Genomic DNA, 19508 nt, shown 5'->3' on the forward strand with positions numbered 1-19508 from the left:
CCGGCAAAGCACAAGGGTGCAGCTGCCAAGGAGAAGGAGGGAGAAGGTGGCTGTTCCCTCAGCTGGGCCAGAGAAGGAAGCACCAGGTCCAGCACCAGAGGGGCCAACCCACCCCAGGGGCTATCTGGGGATGTGCAGAGGGGAAGCTGCAAATCAGGGCGGAGTTGCCCAGAGGAACAGATAAAAGGACCTGGATCCTAAGGGTCTGCCAAGGAAGCGCTTGGATCTGGATGGCATAAAATGCCAGTGCTGAAAGATCCCCTTTAGGAGGCCAGATCCAGCCCCAAAAGCTCAAGGGGCCCTCTGAAATCTCCTGTTATGGGGCTCTTGGATCAGCTGCTGCCACAAAGAGGGGAGAGCGGGGGAGGCTTTACGCTAAGCAGGGTGTTAGCAGGCTCGAGCCCTGGGTGTCAGCTTGGGGCTGTGACTGTGTCCAGGGTATCTCTGGGAGGCAAATCTCAAACCTCCAGGCCAGTGCGTTGCTGGCACCTGTATGGGAATTGCGGAAGATTGGCGAGGAGGAGAAAGCTAAACACGCTCAAGTGACCCGCAGCTGGGGTATAAAGAAAACACATACATCACACTAATTGTTTTACTGACCTTGTGTGCTTGACAAGTAGAACCCCTGTGTTAGATAACACAGGCCTGGGAGAAACTCTGGACACCTTATCACTGTGTCTGAGATTCCTGCTTTGTTGTGAGAAAGAGCGGGAGGCTGCGCCTGCCTGAAGCCGTGAAATACAGGCGAGCTCAGCAGGCCCAGCGATCTTCCAGCAGGGCTGAACTGACCAGCGCCTGCGTCCCCGCTTACGCCGCCTCTGCCTGGGAGCTCAGGTGTGGCTACGGAGATCCCCCAGTAGAGAGGTAACCAAAATAAACTTGCTCTTTGCAATTACATTGGTGGCCTCTGGCTCTTCTCGCGACGTGCCTGTGCTTGTGCACACAGCACCTCCCTTTCCGCAAGGGCCTGATCGGCCATTTCCTGCGTTCCACCCCAGCAGCCGGGATTTGGTGGGCCCTGCTGCCATCCCCTCTTCATCCCATCTCATCCCATCTCTGCTCCCCAGCAGAAATTCCTGGTGCAAGGTTTGTTGCTGCAGCATTTGCCGCACAGTGCAAGCTGCTGGCACCCCAAACACACTGCTCATGAGGCAATGTCCACAGCAGGACAGGGCAGAAATCCACCCTCTGCCAGGGTTTGAGGGTCTGGGAGAGACCAAAGCAGGGCACACAGGACATGAGCAATGGGTCTGTGGCAAGAGGAGCTGCTGCTCTCCCACTGGGGACTGGATCATCCCTGAGCTGAGATGTGAGAGCAGTAGCCGAGGTGCCAGTTTTAAACCACGAGCAAGGGGTGAAATCAAGGGAAGAAACTCTTGAAGTCTTCTCAAACACTGCTGCATCCCTCAGGATAGCATGGGTTGCCCAAGGAAGCCTGAAATGTTCTGGAGCTTTTATTATTGTTGTGCTGAGCTTTCCAGGCCTCTGAGGCACCCCAGATATGCAGCAGGTAGGGTGTCCTGGCACCCTGCACACCGAACCAGGCCAGAGCTGTGCCCCGCTGTGGTCATCCAACTGAGCTCCAGCATCACAGAACCACATTGGCACTTGGGCCAGGTCCCATCTCACCCGCCTCCCACCGAGGCAAAGTGCTGTCGGTACCATGCCACATGCCTCAGATTACCCCTTTCACACCATGGTGAGCACACATGCACTTTCAGGGTGTGGAAACACAACTCCCCTCTCCAGCACTGTTTTTCCTGTGGGCTGTACTGCTTTTGCCTGACTCTGCTCCTCCTTCCTAGTCCAGGACTTGTGCGGGATGAAAGCAAGTCATAAAGGGAACAGTGATGGAGAGAGAAGCATCTTGCAAGTATGTCCACTCTGGATCCTCTCCCCAGTGGGGCTGGGAGTCACAACACGCACGGAGTTGGGAACCAGAGCTCTCCCCACATCCCAGTCTGGGGAGCAATTCAGCCCAGCCCAGTCTGGTGCCTCTCCAGGGGCTTGCGGGGGCTGATGCTGGAGTATGGAGGGGGCTGGAGGGAGATACATCTTGTGGAGGGGCAGAGGGAGGTGGAGATTGAGGCTGGGAAATGACATGGCTTCTGGGGGATGGAGAGGGGAGGAATGAGGAGGGAGAGGGGGGCTGTAGGGCTCATGGTTTATGAGGGTGGTGGTGCAGAGGAAGGTGGACCAGAGGGCAGATATAATGCAGGGTCTCCGGACAAGCATATTTTAGGGGATGTCGCCTCACAGTGCAGCTGGAGGGTCCGTGGATGGCGGGAGCCCAGCGAGGGAACGAGGCACGGGGGGCTGAAGGGAGCCCACGGCCCACGGCGGGTGCAGCGGGCGCGGGGCGAGGCGGGCCCGGGCCGGGGCGGGCGGGCGGCGGGGCCGCCCCGCAGCGAGGCGGAGCCGGCGGCCGCGCCCGACGGGGAGCGCGGCGGGGCGCGGAGCGGCCCCGGAGGATGGGACGGGCGGCGGCAGGTGAGGCCGGGCAGGGCATCCCGGGGGGGTACGAGCGCAGCCCCGGGGCTCGATCGCTGCCGGCGGGCACCCGGCCGTAGCGGCGGGACGTTCGGTGTGAGACGGCCCCGGACTGGCGGCGGAGGTAACCCTGGGAGGCGGGGGCTGGGGGGACCCAGGGCTCTTCCAGAGGTGGGGGTGAAGCGGGGTTCACCGCCCCGCTGTGGTGGGCTGGAACAAGCGGAGACCTGGTCCCATGGGGTGTCACCTGTCCCTTCTACTCTTTCCGCAGGCGCTGGGCTGGGGACTGTGTCTATGTGGGGAAGCCTCCTGCTTGCTGCCAGCTTTGCTCTCGACCCAGCAGCACAAAGCTGCAACTGCACGAAGCCCATGGACTTCCAGGCTTTTCGGGAGGCTCCACTTCCCGAGAGCTGCTGCCTCAACTTCACCAGCTCCAATATCACCCACCTGGACTGGGAAGTGCTGGTAGGGGTGCAGGGGCTGCGGGAGCTTTACCTCTCACACTGCAGCATCACAGTCATCAATAATGCACAGGGAATCCCCCCTGCCTTGGAGATATTGGACTTAAGTCACAACCTGCTGGAAAGTCTCCCAGGAAGCTTTCTGGAAGATGCCCCTAGTTTGAGGGTCCTTTATCTGGACAGCAACCAGATCCAGGAGCTGCCCAGGTCCTTCCTGAAAGCATCGACCCAGATCCAGGAGGTCTACCTGGGCTTCAACGCCTTGACCTTTCTTCCCGCCAGCCTCCTGAAGCCATCTCTGCTCCAACTCCAGCTCTCCAACAACAGCTGGGACTGCAGCTGTGCTTTGCTCAGCAACCTGGAGGGTTGGCCCAGCCTGACCACTGAGGTTATCTGCCACACACCAGAGCGGTATCATGGTGTGGATCTCCAGAGCATACCCCGGGATGAGCTGTGCCACTCGCACAGCCTCATTGCCCTCTTCATCTGCCTGCCCCCTCTCCTCATCCTTGCTAGTGTCACCTGGTGCTTCTGCAGGCAGAAGAGGAAGACCAACTACAGCATCCAGAGCAGGTCCCAAAGCCACCCAGCCATGGCAGAGAGGGGCAATGCACCGGTGCCTGCAGAGCCCCACCACTATGTCCCCTACGAGCTGCCTGCTGCCCCCTCTGAGATTGAGAAGAAGGTCCTGCTCCAGCCTTCCATGGACCTGCTGGAGAGCAGCAGGGATCTCTACGAGGAGGTGGAGATCCAAGTGAGATCCCCTAGCAGTTCCCAAGAGCCAGTCCATGAAAGGCAGCAGGGCACAGGGCTGAACAGACAGCAAGACACCCCAACACCAAGGGCAGAGGAGCTGGGGGGCAGCGAGCCAGAGGTGGACACTGTCAGCGTGAGCGAAGTGCTGAAGGACTCTGCTGACCGGGAGAAGATGTATATGAGTCAGACAACCAACTATTACAACTTGATACCCGGCATTGAGCTGGAGGACTCGGACAACCTGGAGTATGAGAACATCGACCTGCACTGATGCCAGGACTCAGGCTGTATCTGGGGCACTCCAGGAGGATGGCAGAAGCCAGGCAGTAGCCAGAGCTGGCAGAGCAGGAGAGGCACGAGCTGTCCTGCTGTGGCTTACAGTGGCTGTTTGCAAAGCTGCACCCCCAAATTCCCATCCTTTCCCCTGCACTACCACATGCATCCCTCGCTTGCCACGTGCTGCAGCTGGGCAAGGGCTGTAAGGGTCCTTTGGGCACTGGGGACCCTGCTGCAGCCTGGCAGTGTTTGGGGACACATGGGTTGGCAGTGTCTGAAAAAGGATGTGGAGAGGAGGTGGGAGCTGTTTTTGGGGACCTGGTGACAATACTGTGTGTGCCAGAACCACTGACCAGGGCGTCCATCCTCTCTTGCTGGAGCCAGATGGCATCTGGCACAGACCTGCTGCTCCCCAGCCCCCAGAAAACAGGGTCTGGGCACATGAAATCGGGCTGGCTCTGGCTATGGTCTTCAGGAGGTTGCATGTGGATGGGGTGCCCTGGGCTTGGCAGGTGGAGGCTGAGGTGACCCTGCCTTCTCCCCACCCCACATCCCGTCGTGTTCCACCACATTGCATGAGGAATTGAAAGAGCGAGTGCATGTGTGCTGCCCCACACATGATTGTGCACGCACACGTGTGTGTGGGGACTGTGCACAGGTCAGTGTGAGCAGGTGTGCAAGGCACAGATGCCCATGGGGAGGCACTGGATGGTGCCCCTTGCAGCCTCCCCTGCCCAATGTGCTGCAAAACCCTGTAAGATCCAGGTCTCAATAAGAAATAAATCATTTTACTCCTGATAGTGCGGCTCCACCCGTGTCTGCATGGTTTGGGGTGGTGGGAGCCGACTGATGGGAGAGCACGGGGTGCGGGGATGGGGGGCTTCACTCCTACCCCATCTCCTCTCCTGTGCCCTGGTTGATGCTGCAGTGTGGTTCTCACCCGTCAGTTCTGGGACCACTTTACCAGCCAGACAGAGCAGAGCTGGGCACTGGTGGATGGTGAATGGAGCCTCTGCCTTGCATTGTGATTTACAGCCAGCCTGGGAAATATGTCAGCCTGCTATAAACACTGTGGTTCCCAGCCAGGGCAGGGACCTGTGGGGCTCCTGGAAACAGGGCAAAGGTTTGGGGTGCTGTAAATCACCCCGCTGTACAGGCACTCCCCTGGTGAATCTCACCCCCAGGTGCTCCAGCCCTTCTCCAGGGATGGGGGAATGCAGGAGCCCTTGAGTCCTGACCCCCCTGCCCAGGGGGACATTTCCCAGGCTGGAAACCCCAGCAGCCACCCCACTCTGCACTGGAGCCGTCCTGGGCCTGGGCTGGGCGCTATGCCCGGGCAGGAAGGGAGGGAGCTGGGCAGGGCAGGACGCGGCGCTCCGGCCGGCGGAGGAAGCGGCGTTTCCTGCGGAGCACGGCGTGGGCTCCGGCAGCCCACAGCGGGACAACTACGGGTCCCAGCAGTGCTCTGCCCCAGCCCCAGCATGGGTCAGGAACAAGGACAAGATGGTTTCCCTGCACTGTCACTCACTGATGTTTCCCACTGCTTTATGTCCCACTGGAATTTTTCCTTTCCTGCTCCCTCCTGGGCCCTGGGAAAGTGGCCCAGTGCCAGCCTTTAATACACCTCCATCACCCCTTGCCAGGTCGTGAGCCAGGGCATCCCTGCGTGCCCCAGCTCATACTGTCCCCAAGTCTCCCCTAGGGGTGTGGAGGGACCAGAAGCTGCCACAGTGCAGAGGCAGGACAGGCAGGGGCCAGCAGCTGTCCCCAGGGGCTGCAGCCTGACCCATGGCCACAGGCGCTGCCTGTTGCTGGCAGCGAGGACGCAGGCAGCGATGGGAATGTTTTGCAGCGATGCTCCAGAAATATCCCGCAGCCCTCCCTGAGTGCCAGCTCTGCCTGCACACCCTGGGACCCTGTTCCCAGGGCTGGCAGGGATGCAACCCTCCATCCTTTCCCCTTCTTCTCACAGAGCCTCAATTCAGCCACCATGGCTGCAAAGAACGACCCAAACCACCCCTCTGGGTCCTGCCCAACCCCGTCTGCGACACCCGCAGCCCCCGCCAAAATCTCCGGCTGTGGCCGGTGGCAGGGAGGTGTGACCAACCCGGAGTTCCCTGTTCCCTGCTGCTAACAGCCCCAATCCATCATGGGGAGGGCTTGGCCACATGGGCCCACACTGGCGTATTTAGGGGGAAGAGGCGCTGGTGGGACAGGTGGGTGCAGGCAGGGAGCAGGCAGTGGCTGTGGCTGGTGTGGGGAGGGCAGGGCGGTGGTGTGGGGGATCCTGCTGATGGGCCACAGTGCTTGGTGTGGGACTGAGCGTGTATCCCCAGGTCCTGCAGCCTGGACAGTGGCAGAAACCCCAGCTCTCCCCAGTTAAACCAGCAGCCAGCGAGAGAAGGATTTTTCCGCCAAGGTGTGGGGCTGAGCTGCGATGACGATCTCCTACACGCTGAAAGTTGCCAACTCCCGTTTCGGGGGCTTCTCCAAGCTGCTCTTCCGCTGGAAAGGCAGCATCTACAAGCTGCTGTACAAGGAGTTCATCGTCTTCGTGGTGCTGTATGCCGTGCTCAGCCTCGTTTACCGGTGAGTGAGGTCAGCATGTCACTGCCAGTTGTGTCCCTCCCTGCTGACCCTCTGGGACGTGTGGAGATGCCCCATCAGGCACGGACTGGTGTTCCTGCAGGGAGAGGAGAAGCCAAGGGGACGCCCCCAGAGAGGGCGGCTGTGGGCAGGGGAGGGAGAGGAGAAGGGGAATCAGTAGATGGCTTTTTGTGGAAGTGTAAAGCAGTGCCCCAGCACTACTGCTTGCTCCTGACCCTGCTGCATTTTCCTGACCCCACTGCATGTCCCTGATCCCACTGCATGTCCCTGACATTGCTGCATGCCCACTGCAGGCGGCTGCTGACTGAGGAGCAGAAGCGTCTCTATACCAAAGTGGCTCAATACTGCAACCGCTCCACAGACCTCATCCCCTTGTCCTTCGTCCTAGGTACATGTCCCTTCCCTGAACCCTGGAGTCTGAGTCTTCTGCTCCCCCAGGCACTGACTGCTTGAGGTTGCCCCTCTGCCCAACCTGACCCCATGCCAAAACATCCATCAGACACTGATGGATGGGGGATGGAGGGGTCTGATACCCCAGGGATGGCACTTGGCTCCCAAACCAGCTGAGTGCAGCTCCCTGGCCGTGGGGATGCCAGTGGGACGCTGTGATTTTCCATGGCTCACTCTGCACCCTTCCCATGCCCTGGAAAGGGGCATCTTATCTACAAGAGGTGGCTGTGCTGTCCTGTGCCAGCTACGCCCAGGGCGGGGAAGAACTGGGAACATCCCCACCTCCATCCCTGGGGAGGGCAGCCCAAGGGGAAGGACAACTTGTGCTTTATCTCCCAGCCATAGAGAAATCTGTCACCCCTGGAATGTGACAGCTCCCCTGGCATGTGCTCATCCTCACCTCAACCCACTGCCCAGCCACTCCGAGCCCCCCACGTGCTCTCTCTTGGTGCAGGTTTTTATGTCACCCTGATTGTGAACCGGTGGTGGGCCCAGTACACCAGCATTCCCCTGCCCGACCAGCTCATGTGCGTCATCTCCAGCAACGTCCACGGCAAGGACGAGAGGGGCCGGATCCTGCGGCGCACGCTCATCCGCTATGCCAACCTGTCAGCGGTCCTCATCCTGCGCTCCGTCAGCACCAGGGTGCTCAAGCGCTTCCCCACCATGGATCATGTGGTGGAAGCAGGTGAGGAGCTAAACCCTGGGGGTGATGGCTTGCAATGTGGGGATGTTTCCATGTCACCAGGAGGGTGTGCTGGGGGCTGAGATCCTTCCAGGCATCCCTGCCCCAAACGGCCCCGCACACAGGGTAGCCTCCTTGCATGGATGTTCACCCCCATGTCCCCTCTGCCCACAGCCCACCTCCTGGGGCTATAGTGTCACCTAGAAAACCCTGTGTGTCCCCAAATGAGCTCTCCAGCACCGACATGGGGGCCATGGTGCTGAACCTCTGCCCCACCACAGGCTTCATGACGCAGGATGAGCGCAAGAAGTTTGAGAGCCTCCACTCCGACTTCAACAAGTACTGGATCCCCTGCGTGTGGTTCACCAACCTGGCAGCCCAGGCCAGGCGGGACGGCCGCATCCGTGACGACGTGGCCCTTCGCCTGCTCATGGACGTGAGTTGGCGCTGGGTGCTGGTGCTGGGTGCTCAGAGGAGACCAGGTGCTGTGGGGAGTGTTGTGCAAAGCTGGGGTCACCCGTCCCTGTCCTCTCTGCCCAGGAGCTGAACCTCTACCGGGCCAAGTGCAGCATGTTGTTCCATTACGACTGGATCAGCATCCCCCTGGTATACACGCAGGTGGGTACCCATGGACCCCATGGGCCCCCCAAGCCCAGATCCCAGTTCCTTCCACCCCACAATGGCAGAGAAGCTCCACAGCCTCTTCCTGCACCCCAATGGGGAACACTTTACCCCTCTTCCTAAAAACACTTTAGTCCCTCATTGAATCTGGTGCTGCATCCAGCACTGCTGCTGGTTGACAGCCCCACAGGGATGTGCAAGAGGCTGGGGAGGGCAGTGGGGTTTACCTTAAAGCCCACGAGAGCATCAGTGACTGGTCACCCCTCTTGCATCTTTGCTGCCTCCTGGCAGGTGGTCACCATCGCTGTCTACTCCTTCTTTGCCTTCTGCCTCATCGGGCGGCAGTTCCTGGAGCCGCTGGAGCCAGGGCAGGAGGAGGACCTGGACATGTATATCCCTCTCTCGACCCTCCTCCAGTTCTTCTTCTATGCCGGCTGGCTGAAGGTGAGACATGGTTGGGCAGCCGGCCTTTTTGGGATGGGGGTGGCCAGGTGGCCCTGAGCACCCACTGGGCCAGGGGTGGCTGGCCCACGGCATGGTACCAGCCATGACACTGCTAACTGCCCTTGGGGACATGTCCTCTGGGCCCAGCCATCACACCAGGGCACCATAAAGCTCCATGTCTGCATGTTTCATGTGCCTCATGGGTGGACTTAGGGATGGAGAACCCTGTGGGAAGGTGTTCCTGTCCTGTTTCACCTGGACCCCTCCCTCTCCAGGTTGCAGAGCAGATCATTAACCCTTTTGGAGAAGATGATGATGACTTTGAGACCAACAAGCTGATAGACAGGAACCTGCAGGTGGGTCCTGCCCTAGACTGATGCTGTGTGGGGTGCTGCAATTGGAACACAGGGACATCTCTACCCCCTCCCAGCTCCCAGCCCTGCTCCTGGCCACACAAGTCCTTGTCCAAAATAGATTCCCATGCAAGGAAGCAGAACTGCACCTTGTCCCTCCATCCCTGTCCTTCCATGAGTTTGGCCCCCACTGCAGGGTCAGCACCCCATTAGGGACACTCAGTGCCTGGTAGCACTGCTCAGCCTGTCACCTCTGAGAAAAGCATCCAAAAGGGGAAAACCCCAAATGCAGCCAGAGGATGTGCCCAGAGCCTCCCTGTCCCCTTGCAGAGCCCAGGCCCACCCCTGCCAGGTTGGCATTGGAAATGGCATCTGCAAACACGGGTCCTGCTCATGTCCCCACAAAGCCACCTCTTGTCCCCTGCCTCTGCCGTGCCCAGGTGTCTCTGCTCTCGGTGGATGACATGTACCAGAACCTGCCCCCCGCTGTGAAGGACAAATACTGGAACGAGTCCACAGCTCAGCCTCCCTACACCACGGCCACGGCTGCAGAGACCTTGAAGCCCTCGTTCCTGGGCTCCACCTTCGACATGCGGTGAGTGCACGGCACAGCCCTGGGGATGGAGAAGAGGGTGAGTGCTTCAGGGTGGCAATAGCACAACCAGGCTCATCCCCCTCAGGCCCAATTAAAGCGAGCAAACAGCAAACCCCCCTGGGAGCGCATTGCCCAGTCCCTGTGCGGCTCGGGGGCTGTGCTGGGCAATGGATGCGCTGCTGGGACAGTGATGTGGCCTCCTAGAGCTGCTCCCTGCTTGCAAACGCATTGGGATGGTGGCAGCGAGTGGTGCTGGGCAGTCCATCCTCATCACCCCACTGTGCTCCCCCAGCATGTGCGAGGACACAGCAGGTGCAGCCAGCAGAGGCCTCACCGAGCATGCCGCGCATCCACACACCTTTGCTCAGCCGCTTCTTTGCTGCCGCATCCCCCGCCATCAGCATCAAAAACCTTGGCCAGGGCAGCCGAGCCCACTCCCACCCGCGGCATCCCCGGGTGGATGGTGTCTTCCCCTCCCCTTACCCCAACCGCTCGGAGAACCCCAAGTCAGTGGCCTGCATCAAGGAGGAGATGGAGGATGAGGAGAGCCGGGCCAGCGAGTCCACCACATCTGGTTGTCACCTCGGGGGGACCCAGCCACCAGAGGCCTCCAAAACATGGAGGAAGGAGCTGCCGCTGATCCAGGTGAAGGCACCATCCAGCGAGAGCATCGTGGCTGACCAGCCAGAGGACTGGGAGCCCTGAGGCTGCCCCAAAATAATAGCTGGGAATAGGTGCCCCCACCTCAAGGCACCACCAGCAGCAGCCATGAAGCTCCCTGTCCCTGGACACTGGTTCTTGGACCCCTGTCCAGAAGCAAGACCTGGATCAGTCCCAAGCCGTGTCCCCAGGTTGATGGGAAGATCCTGGTTGGTTTGGGACTGGGCAGATAGCCTTCAACACCAGCTGCCAGCCCCAAACCTGCAGGATTCAACCCATCTGTTTTAACGATGCCACTGACGTGCACCTTGGAGGGCTCACTTCCTGCTCCCATTGCCCAGCGCAGGGGACAGGGGACAGCCCAGACCCCAAGCAAGGGATAGGACGAGGGCATCAGTCTTGCAGAAAAATGACACCTTGATGGAGATGTCCTCTCAATATTAATAAAGTTATTGCCAAACCTCAGCTTTGAGGTTCTTTCTTGTGGGTGCAAATCATCCCCAGCAGTAAGACAGCAGGGACATCACATGTATCCAAAAGGTGAGTGAATTTGGATTCTGTCAAGGAGTGTGCATGTTCTCCTGGGGTAAAAGGGGCACAGCCCCAACGACTGACACCGGTGACGGCTGTGGGGTACTAGACCAAGTGATACAGACAGAAAAGAAACAAAAGAGAAAGATGCTTTAAGCCCCATAGGACTGCCACACTCAGACGTGTGTTTCCCCTCAGAATATTAGCAGAACTGTTAAAAAATTCCCTTTCCTGCAAGCTGCCCTTCCCCAAAGCCACTTTTCCTTTAAAGTTCCTGTCTCCCCGCACCAAGCCAGCCCTGCTCCTTGTCCACTATGCTCCAGGTCACTGCTGGACCCATTAAAGTGTAACCACAAGGTCACTTTCTAGGTTGGTCCATGTCCTCTGAAAATACCTTAAAGTTAATACCGTGTGGAGCTGAGAAAGCCACTCAACAGCAAGGAGCAGCACTCGGGTGACGAGTGACCTCAGCTGGGTTACCCTCCTGACTGCTCATCGTATGAAAAGCAGCTTTTTTAAAATTCAGCCCTTGGCACATACCTGCAGAAGCTGGTAAGGTCCTTAGACCAGGTTTTGGCATCTCATAAATCTACCCAGACTAAAACTGTGCTTAACCCCAACCCCTGCCCATCTCTCTCTGGCTCAGTGCATGGCAAGCTTGCCTACACCCATGCAGGTAAATCCCCACACACATCCATGGGGCTAAGCCGAGGCCAGACCAGACACTACACATCCTATGGCCAAGCTGCACAAGGTCCCAAGCCCATGTCACCGTGGGAGCCAGGTGCCACATGCCCTTGGCCAGCTGCCACCGTCCCATTCCCATGTCACACCTACAGCGCAGCTCTGCTGGGCAATAGGTGCTGCTTTCATTCCCATGGGCCGTTGCCCTTGAGAGCTGCATTTTTTAGAGCAATAAGTTAATAAGCAGCGTGCATTGATGAATTAGCCATAAGCCTGCTCATCAAAGGCCAGGTTTATAGCTCCTGCTCTGACACCAAGTTGGCACTTGCTCCATAAACCTCAGTTTCTCCATCTGGACTAAGTCTCTCAGAAACACTCTGGATACTGTTTGCACTCTGCAGAGGGCGAGGGGGAAGAAACACTCAGAGGAAGCAGCCGTGACTTAACCCTGCCAAGCGTCCTTTATCGCGTCTGCCTCACCTCTCTGGAAAGCAGGCGTTGCTGGAGAGCAGGGAAAGTTTACCCCGGATCACTATGGAGAAGGAATGTGCTTATGCAAACATCCCACCCAGCCCAGGTCCCACTGCCAGGGACTCCGGAAGCGCAGCCCGTGCAGTCGCCAGGGCTCAGCTGTCCACAGTGCCCGTTGAGCACAGACCCCCTGCACACCCACCACAGCACAACTATAACCGCCCTGTTGGGGCCACCTGGGTGACAGGGACTGATTTCTGATGCGGTTGGTGTGTCTCTTCTTCCATGGCACAGACTCATCCTTGGCTCCCTGCCAGCCAGGCAGGATGAACCCGTACTGCCCAGGGCACCCGAGCCTGGCAGCTCCTCCTGCTGTCATACACGGCAGCCAAGGTACAATATCACAGGAAAAACTTTGAAGTGTTCGGGAATGATCTCCTTCAGTTCAGAGCTAAGAACTGTGGAGATGTGGCTGTCGGCAGTCTGCCTTGCACCCAGGTATTCCTGTGCGTAAATAAGGCTTTTAAAATATATATATACGGGGTGAAGTGTGCAGTGTGTCCACTTAGCAGGCATGAGATGGGTGAGTCTGGCTGCCCCACCACCCTGGGACCAGCACTTAGGTGGGCTCCTAACTTCCCCCTAATACCTGCACAAAGCATCTGGCAGCTGTTAATAGATGCTGAGATCCAAGGAATGACATCTCATGCACCACATCCACAGAAAAGCTCTTTTTGTTCACCACAGCTTTCCAAGCCCACAAGTGACAGGGCAGAAAGCTGGAGCTTGTACCCAGCTTTCGAAAGGGACAGACCATGACAAGAGCCTGGCCCTTCTGCTAGAAGGAATTTCTCTTGCACTGCTACAAGACCAAGGAGGCCAGGGGAAGACCAGCTGGTCACTGAAGCAGTGCAGCCAAGTTGGTTAAAAGATACCAGACTCTGAAGACAATCGTACAACCAGGTGGGAAACGCCAAGCAACAACAAAAGGGGCTGCTGGCCTGAACCAGAGGGTGTGAGCACGTGTGATCTGGGAAGCAGAGGCAGCAGATACCAGTTGCAGAGGCTGGAGGTGTAGGAGACACTTTTTCAGCCAGACTTAGCACAAATGCAGTCTAGGAAAAGCAGAGCTGCTCCCTGGACAGCCCTCTCCTGGGGCAGCAGGGCACCCTTCATCAGAGGAAAATGGGGATACATGCCCAGCCAGACCCCAGACGCTCCCAGAAAGTCAGAATTCCAGGGGACACAGACATTTCCACCTTCCCCCAGCAAGCAGGTTTCCAGTACTTGAAATTTTCCGCTTGAGCCAAGTCTGACATCTCTTTTCCAGACCCACTTCGTGCATTGAGTTACTGTCCTAGAACCCAGGCAGATGTTTTAGTCAAGGGCACACAGGGTCAGAGCTTGCCTGAAGACACAAAAATGCTCAGGGATTCTAGGAGAGATCCTTCCTCTCACACTTCACAAGCAGGAGGAGCTACGTGAGCATCCCCCTCACACACACACACAGACACAAACAAGCACACAACCCCTTTACTGTAGTAGAATCTTGGTTTTATTAGTTCTCTCAGCAGAGTAGTTTTTATTCATTTGCCTTTTCTGGCCTTGATCTTCCTCAAGTAGAACTCCAATTCCTTGCCTTCCAACACATAGCCATCAGCTCGGCCACACTGTCCAGGTCTGGAGGCAATGCAGGCTGCAAGGAGAAGTCATCCAGTTAAAAGTTTAATAACTCGCTAACCCAGTATATACACAAAGTGAAAGAAACACTCCATGCAGCCTCCCTGCAAAAGCCTGGATAAGCAAGTTATCAGGAACAGACACATCAGTTTACTGCTGGTTTCAGTACCTCCCCCACAGGTACTGTGCTCTTGGAACTGCTCTGCTGGACTGAGTCCCTGATGAAGTCCTCTTCAGATCTCCAAACTGTCATCGCTCAGATTCAGTAGCAGAACTGGACAAAGGTCTCATCATCAGAAGACTTCAGAAAACGGAACTATTTCAGAACTGGTCAAAGCTGCTACATGTTTACAGGACATTTTTCTGACACACAGTGTGGCCCACGGGCCTTTGTTCATTTTGCAAGTCTCAAGCCCCATAATTTCTCTCAAAGGCCAACCAGGAGTGACCAAGTCCAGCAGCCTGGTTGGGACACGTAGCAATTCAAGCTCCAGAAACAGGTTTCCCCTTCCTGTCAGAAGTTGGGTATCTCCAGAGAAGATACAACAAGAAGCTACTTTAAGACCCAGAAGATACGCCTGCAGGTATGCAGAACACCCCACCGCTTTCATCCTGCAGTTGGATTTATCTCAGCAAGCAGAACTTTAAATGATCCCAAGAGCAAGTATAAGATCTGCTCTGGCACCTCATTTGTGCCCTGACTCCTTATCTCCACCCACATTAATGCTGCCAAGGACTCACCAAGTAACTTTCCTTGCTGGAACTGCTCCTCAAGAATACTCGCTATCTTGGCATGCTTCTTCCGCTCATCATATTTTTTCTGGATCTTCTTTGAACGCTTCTTGTTCAAGATTTCCTCCTCTTCAGGAGTCTAAAAAAGACCACAAGCAAAGACAAGCTCAAGCACATGGCCACCTTCTGCTACAGCAGGTGGTCTCCACTAATCATGAGACACTTGTATTCTCAGCACTGTGCTGTGTTTCCCAAGTAAAACCTTCCAAAGGTACAAACACTTTAGCCGCACAGAGTCAGGTGCTGCGTTTTACTTTCGAGGCCAAGAAATGCAACACTGCTAATTAGAGTCACTGCTGACAACAAAGCAGGGTGCCCTAGGGAAGGGCGTTCTTAAGACAAATGAAACTGCAAAGGTTTCCTTGATGAATTAACTCTCCTCCAAAAAGTGAATATTCTTTCTCTCTCCAGACATCATGAAGCACTTGGGTGTGGTGCAAGTCCTGGTAGACAGGTTAGAAGCTCTCCCTGTGCTTCAGACCTGCATAGTGCTCAGCTAAAACTGCTTTGTTTTTAATGCAATGAGACAATGTTAAGCTGAGTGCTACACAGAGGGATTTAAATACCTTCTAGCAGTCTGGGGTTTGCATTTTGAGCAAAATTAAAGGCAATGGGTCTTGATAGTTTAAAACCACTTAAAAGCAAGCTGAAATTTATTTAGCAATTCACAAGCTTCTCAGCAATCATTCCCCAGCACAAGGACCTGATCTGCAAAGTCTTCCTCAGCATCATAAAATGTCATCGCTCTCCCTTCAGTAGCAGAACTGGACAAAGGTATCATCATTAGAAGACCAAAAAGATTGACCTGCAGGTCCTTGTGCACAAATGGGTGCAATGCCTCAGAGAGAGCTCCATGATGCTGAACTCTCCATTAACAGAGCCAAACTTGTCCCAGGAACTGACAGGAATGCAGCCCAGACAACCACCGTGATCACTGACGGTTACCCAGTGCTATTCTGGCAGGCACTGCGCACTCCCAACGGTTAAGTGCCTCTAGCAGACGCCACTCTCTGCAAGGAATCAAAATGACAATGACAACACCAGACATACCAGTTTGGCACCCTTCTTGCGTCCAAGGGGCAAGGCATAGTGGGCTTCATACCACTGCCGGTACGGGGTGCTGTCAACGAGAACGATGCAATTCTTCACCAGGGTCTTTGTCCTCACCAGTTCATTGTTAGAAGCATTGTAGACAACATCGATGATTCTGGTCTTGCGAGTGCAGCCTTTCAAAGGAAGAGCATGAGTTCAAACCTACAGGGACCAGACAACTGAATATACAGTCCACAGCATCTCACACATACACCAAAACCACCTCATACTTATTGCACAACCAAATATCCTCCAACTTCCATGCACTGACTTAAATGTAACTAAAAGATGCATCTGTTTTTCATCAGTCCAACTTTCTGCTGCTAGGACAGAAGCCTTCACCTGGAAAATGATTTATCTCAAAGACTGGAATCTGTGGCCTCACCGGAACTAATCTCAGATCAGACTGAGTAATGTTAAAGCATAAATTTTTACTGAAGGCGCCTTGGCAGATGCCAACTAATACTGCATGCCAGGCTCAATCCTGTTACATGCTTCCCAGAGTTAAGCTGTGTCGAGCAGGACATCTCTGCAACACATACTAGAAATCTTTTTTATTGGATGAGAGTTTATGACTAAATCAAGAGGAGAATCCGGTGTTTTCAGCCTTCGAGACTCACCTGAAGCACTCACTAGATTTGACTGTTTAGCAGGTGCCGGCCCTCCACATATGCAAAGGCCAGGCATAAGACAGGTTTCTTCTCTTTGCTCACATACCTCATCCTTGTTCTGCAAGGTCTGCACAGTCCTTTCACTTCTGTAACACTGCTGATGAATGACAGCACTTACCACAGTACATACAATGCTCTGCGGTGACTGAGGAGACAAATCCTTTCTCCCACATACCACACTGGTCACTGAACCACCTTACTAACTGCTAGTTTTAACATCATACTGAGTAACACTGACCAGGCCTAGGCTCAAGTTATATGGTTTTCAACTTCTAATTCAAAAGACCCCCACCTTGCTCAAGGGTTTAAAACAGATTCTTCTCTTGCTTCTGTGCTTTTTGCTTAGCAAAGCAGGAGCAGGAAGTAAACTGTGCTTGTTAGTGTCATGCTGCCCTAGGGCCGTCCCTTCTCAGAAAGACCTTCCTCTGTTGTACAGGATCATTTAACTTTTAGTTAAGTGTTCACCAATAAACAAAAAAAGGTTGCTTTTATGAAGAATAACCCACATTTACGGCTTTGTTCCCCCACCCCAGGCAAAGGTAATGTGAGCATGTCACTCAGTGTAACTATGACACTCCAATCACTGTGAATTTAGCAGACATTCAAGTCTCCTAAGGCCACATAAGGTCAAAGTTATCATCACAATGCGTGCTCCTTCAGACCCAGCAAAGCAAATTCAAACCCAGCCTACACATCTAAGCTTGCATCACCACTCCTCTACGCTGTAGCAGCACTGGAGATCAGCACAGCTATAAAACACTTTTCCTTTTCCACTTACATTCCGAACCCCAGGAGAAGTTGCCAACATCCAAGCGAAGAGCACGGTACTTCTTGTTTCCACCACGAACTCTCACTGTATGAATTCGGCGTGGGCCAATCTGCGGTCAGACACAAACACCAGGGTGCTGTTGGTGCTGGAATTCTGCACAGCGCATGCAGGAGCCCAGCCAAGTCCTAAGCTCAAAGGCAACATGGTCAGTGTAACTATGACAAACCCCAGCACTGGCAGATGCAGTAAGTGACCAAAACAGTCTGTTGCATCCACCTAAGGTGAAAGTTTCATCACTCCAATTGCCTCTTATTGCAAAAAATTATCACTCCTTCCAATAGGCATAGGTGAAAATGCCACCTTTTAAAGTAGTGACAGATATTTAACCACTCACAAAACACAGCATATATTTAAGTCTCTGACAGCACAAGACCAGCAACCCAAGTCTGAAAACACAACCACTGACCACCCTCCCCAAATCACCCACCTTAGTGTTGGCAGGAGGCCGCCCCAGCTCATACTTCCTCTTCTTATGGTAGGGCTTCCTCTTGCCCCCAGTCTTGCGACGCTTATGCCAGTTGTCCCTGGAGATACCTGAATGGAGATCAGGGTGGTCAGAAGATGGCACAGAGCCCACCTGACCATAACAGATAACGGTTCTGAGTCCTCAGCTCTCCAAGGTTGGTATCCGCACAGTGCACTCAGCCTTATGCAGCAGTCAGAGAAGCTTCATCATTGATACTCAGATCCACCTCCTTCATTCCAGAACTGTACGAGGCAGACAGGCCACCTCCACCCTGTCTGATGGCTGTCTCTTTGGGAGCAGCATCCCAACTTACCTCATGTGCTGGGGAACCAATAGGAAGCGTCCCATCCTAAGCTGCGAGTCACCCTACATGATCAGCTGGGTCTGGTAGGTTCTCTAGAGAAGAGACCCCCACCCCACCTGCACACTGAGACATTATGAGACACCCCAACTAAACACTGCTTCTACCCAGCCTGCTGGGTCCCCTACAGGGACCACCTCCCCAGCACATCCCACCTCCCCTACATGCCCCTGATAACCAGCTAAATCTTTCACAAGACCGCCCCCCACCCCTGCTGGGTGCCCTACGAAGGCGTCCCACCCCATCCGCAGGAGTCCCTGCGGAAGATGCCGAGAGCGAGCTCAGCGCTCGGGGCCTGCAGGAAAGAGAGGTCGTTCTCCCCCCCCACCCCCCAACCCGGCCGCCATGTTGGGCCTGGACACCCTCCCCCCGCCAGCAGCTCGGCGCCGTCGCCGCTGCCCCCAATGGCGGGCGGTGTAGGTTGGCGGCACCCCCCGCTGCCACCCGGTAAGGGGCAGGAGCAGACAGCGGCGGCGCGGCGAGCGGATGGCGGCGGATAGTGGCCAGGCCCGGCAGCAGCCCCACTCACCCATGGTCCTGCACTGGCACAAAGAGGCGTGGCCAAGGCTCACGGGGCGGTTTGGCGCGACGAGCTCTCGCGAGGAAGTGACGTCACCACACCACCAGCGCGGGGCGTGAGCCGTTGCCTGGCGACGCGGCGGCGACGAGGGGACGCCGGAGGCTATGGCGGCGGCCGGGGCAGAGTCTTAGCGTGCGTCAGCGCTGCGGCTGCTCTGCCGGGGCACCGGTGGCCCTCGACTCCAGCCCGCGGAGGGAGAGGAGCATTGTCGGGGGGTTACCTGGCCCAGATCTGTCCTAATGAAATATAACAAGGGCAAGTGTAGAGTCTTGTGTCTGGGCAGGAACCACCCCAGGTTCCAGTATAAGTTGGGGAACGAGCTGTTGGAGAGCAGCGTAGGGGAAAGGGACCTGGGGGTCCTGGGGACAGCAGGGTGACCATGAGCCAGCACTGGGCCCTTGTGGCCAGGAAGGCCAATGGTACCTGAGGTGGGTTAGAAGGGGGTGGTCAGTAGGTCAGAGAGGTTCTCCTGCCCCTCTGCTCTGCCCTGGGGAGACCACAGCTGGAATATTGTGTCCAGTTGTGGCCCCTCAGTTCCAGAAGGACAGGGAACTGCTGGAGAGAGTCCAGCGCAGGGCAACAAAGATGCTGAAGGGAGTGGAGCATCTCCCGTGTGAGGAAAGGCTGAGGGAGCTGGGGCTCTTTAGCTTGGAAGAGGCTGAGGGGTGACCTCATTAATGTTTACAGATATATAAAGGGGCAGTGTCAGGAGGATGGAGCCAGGCTCTTCTCGGTGACAGCCAATGGTAGGACAAGGGGTAATGGGCTCAAACTGGAACACAAGAAGTTCCACTTAAATTTAAGAAGAAACTTCTTCTCAGTGAGGGTGCCAGAGCCTGGCCCAGGCTGCCCAGGGAGGTTGTGGAGTCTCCTTCTCTGCAGACATTCAAACCCGCCTGGACACCTTCCTGTGGAACCTCAGCTGGGTGTTCCTGCTCCATGGGGGGATTGCA

The 19508-nt window shown here is 55.9% G+C and overlaps 3 protein-coding genes and 5 non-coding genes across 8 annotated transcripts; 2 read left to right on the forward strand and 6 right to left on the reverse strand.

The window, feature by feature from the left end:
* The first annotated feature begins 2422 nt into the window (after positions 1-2422).
* LOC136103909 (uncharacterized) lies at positions 2423-4783 on the forward strand. The gene is made up of 2 exons (XM_065842413.2): positions 2423-2490; positions 2762-4783. Exons 1-2 carry the CDS (start codon positions 2472-2474, stop codon positions 3976-3978), a joined length of 1236 nt encoding a protein of 411 aa, XP_065698485.1. The 5' UTR covers positions 2423-2471; the 3' UTR covers positions 3979-4783.
* A 1637-nt stretch (positions 4784-6420) lies between these two features.
* On the forward strand, positions 6421-10443 carry BEST4 (bestrophin 4). Its single transcript, XM_065842486.2, is given in 10 exon segments — positions 6421-6572; positions 6884-6978; positions 7495-7728; positions 8007-8161; positions 8266-8343; positions 8638-8790; positions 9066-9146; positions 9584-9738; positions 10031-10042; positions 10044-10443. Coding segments are annotated over 10 exon segments (1515 nt in total).
* A 2425-nt stretch (positions 10444-12868) lies between these two features.
* Positions 12869-12999, reverse strand: LOC136104168 (small nucleolar RNA SNORA35). The gene has a single exon (XR_010651727.1). It is a non-coding gene; the product is annotated as a small nucleolar RNA SNORA35 (small nucleolar RNA).
* Positions 13000-13616: 617 nt separating this feature from the next.
* RPS8 (ribosomal protein S8) lies at positions 13617-18659 on the reverse strand. The gene is made up of 6 exons (XM_065842614.2): positions 18505-18659; positions 17576-17682; positions 17098-17197; positions 15607-15782; positions 14506-14635; positions 13617-13780 (listed from the first exon to the last, which is right to left on the reverse strand). The coding sequence occupies exons 1-6, from the start codon at positions 18506-18508 to the stop codon at positions 13671-13673; spliced, it is 627 nt and encodes a 208-aa protein (XP_065698686.1). The 5' UTR covers positions 18509-18659; the 3' UTR covers positions 13617-13670.
* Positions 13993-14064, reverse strand: LOC136104157 (small nucleolar RNA SNORD38). Its single transcript, XR_010651716.1, has one exon. It is a non-coding gene; the product is annotated as a small nucleolar RNA SNORD38 (small nucleolar RNA).
* LOC136104156 (small nucleolar RNA SNORD38) lies at positions 15274-15346 on the reverse strand. Its single transcript, XR_010651715.1, has one exon. It is a non-coding gene; the product is annotated as a small nucleolar RNA SNORD38 (small nucleolar RNA).
* On the reverse strand, positions 17289-17392 carry LOC136104158 (small nucleolar RNA SNORD46). The gene has a single exon (XR_010651717.2). It is a non-coding gene; the product is annotated as a small nucleolar RNA SNORD46 (small nucleolar RNA).
* On the reverse strand, positions 17749-17833 carry LOC136104155 (small nucleolar RNA SNORD55/SNORD39). Its single transcript, XR_010651714.1, has one exon. It is a non-coding gene; the product is annotated as a small nucleolar RNA SNORD55/SNORD39 (small nucleolar RNA).
* Positions 18660-19508: the final 849 nt, after the last annotated feature.

The sequence above is a fragment of the Patagioenas fasciata genome, chromosome 6 (assembly GCF_037038585.1).
Source record: "Patagioenas fasciata isolate bPatFas1 chromosome 6, bPatFas1.hap1, whole genome shotgun sequence".
Taxonomy (NCBI): Eukaryota; Metazoa; Chordata; class Aves; order Columbiformes; family Columbidae; genus Patagioenas; species Patagioenas fasciata.

Bases quoted from the DNA above. Each gene is read 5' to 3' on its own strand.
- RPS8 (XM_065842614.2), bottom strand. The intron at 15,783-17,097 runs GTAAGTGGAAAA...TTCCTTTGAAAG, and splicing joins CTTCTCCTGGGGTTCGGAAT to GCTGCACTCGCAAGACCAGA. The intron at 14,636-15,606 runs GTATGTCTGGTG...GGTCTTTTTTAG, and splicing joins GCAAGAAGGGTGCCAAACTG to ACTCCTGAAGAGGAGGAAAT.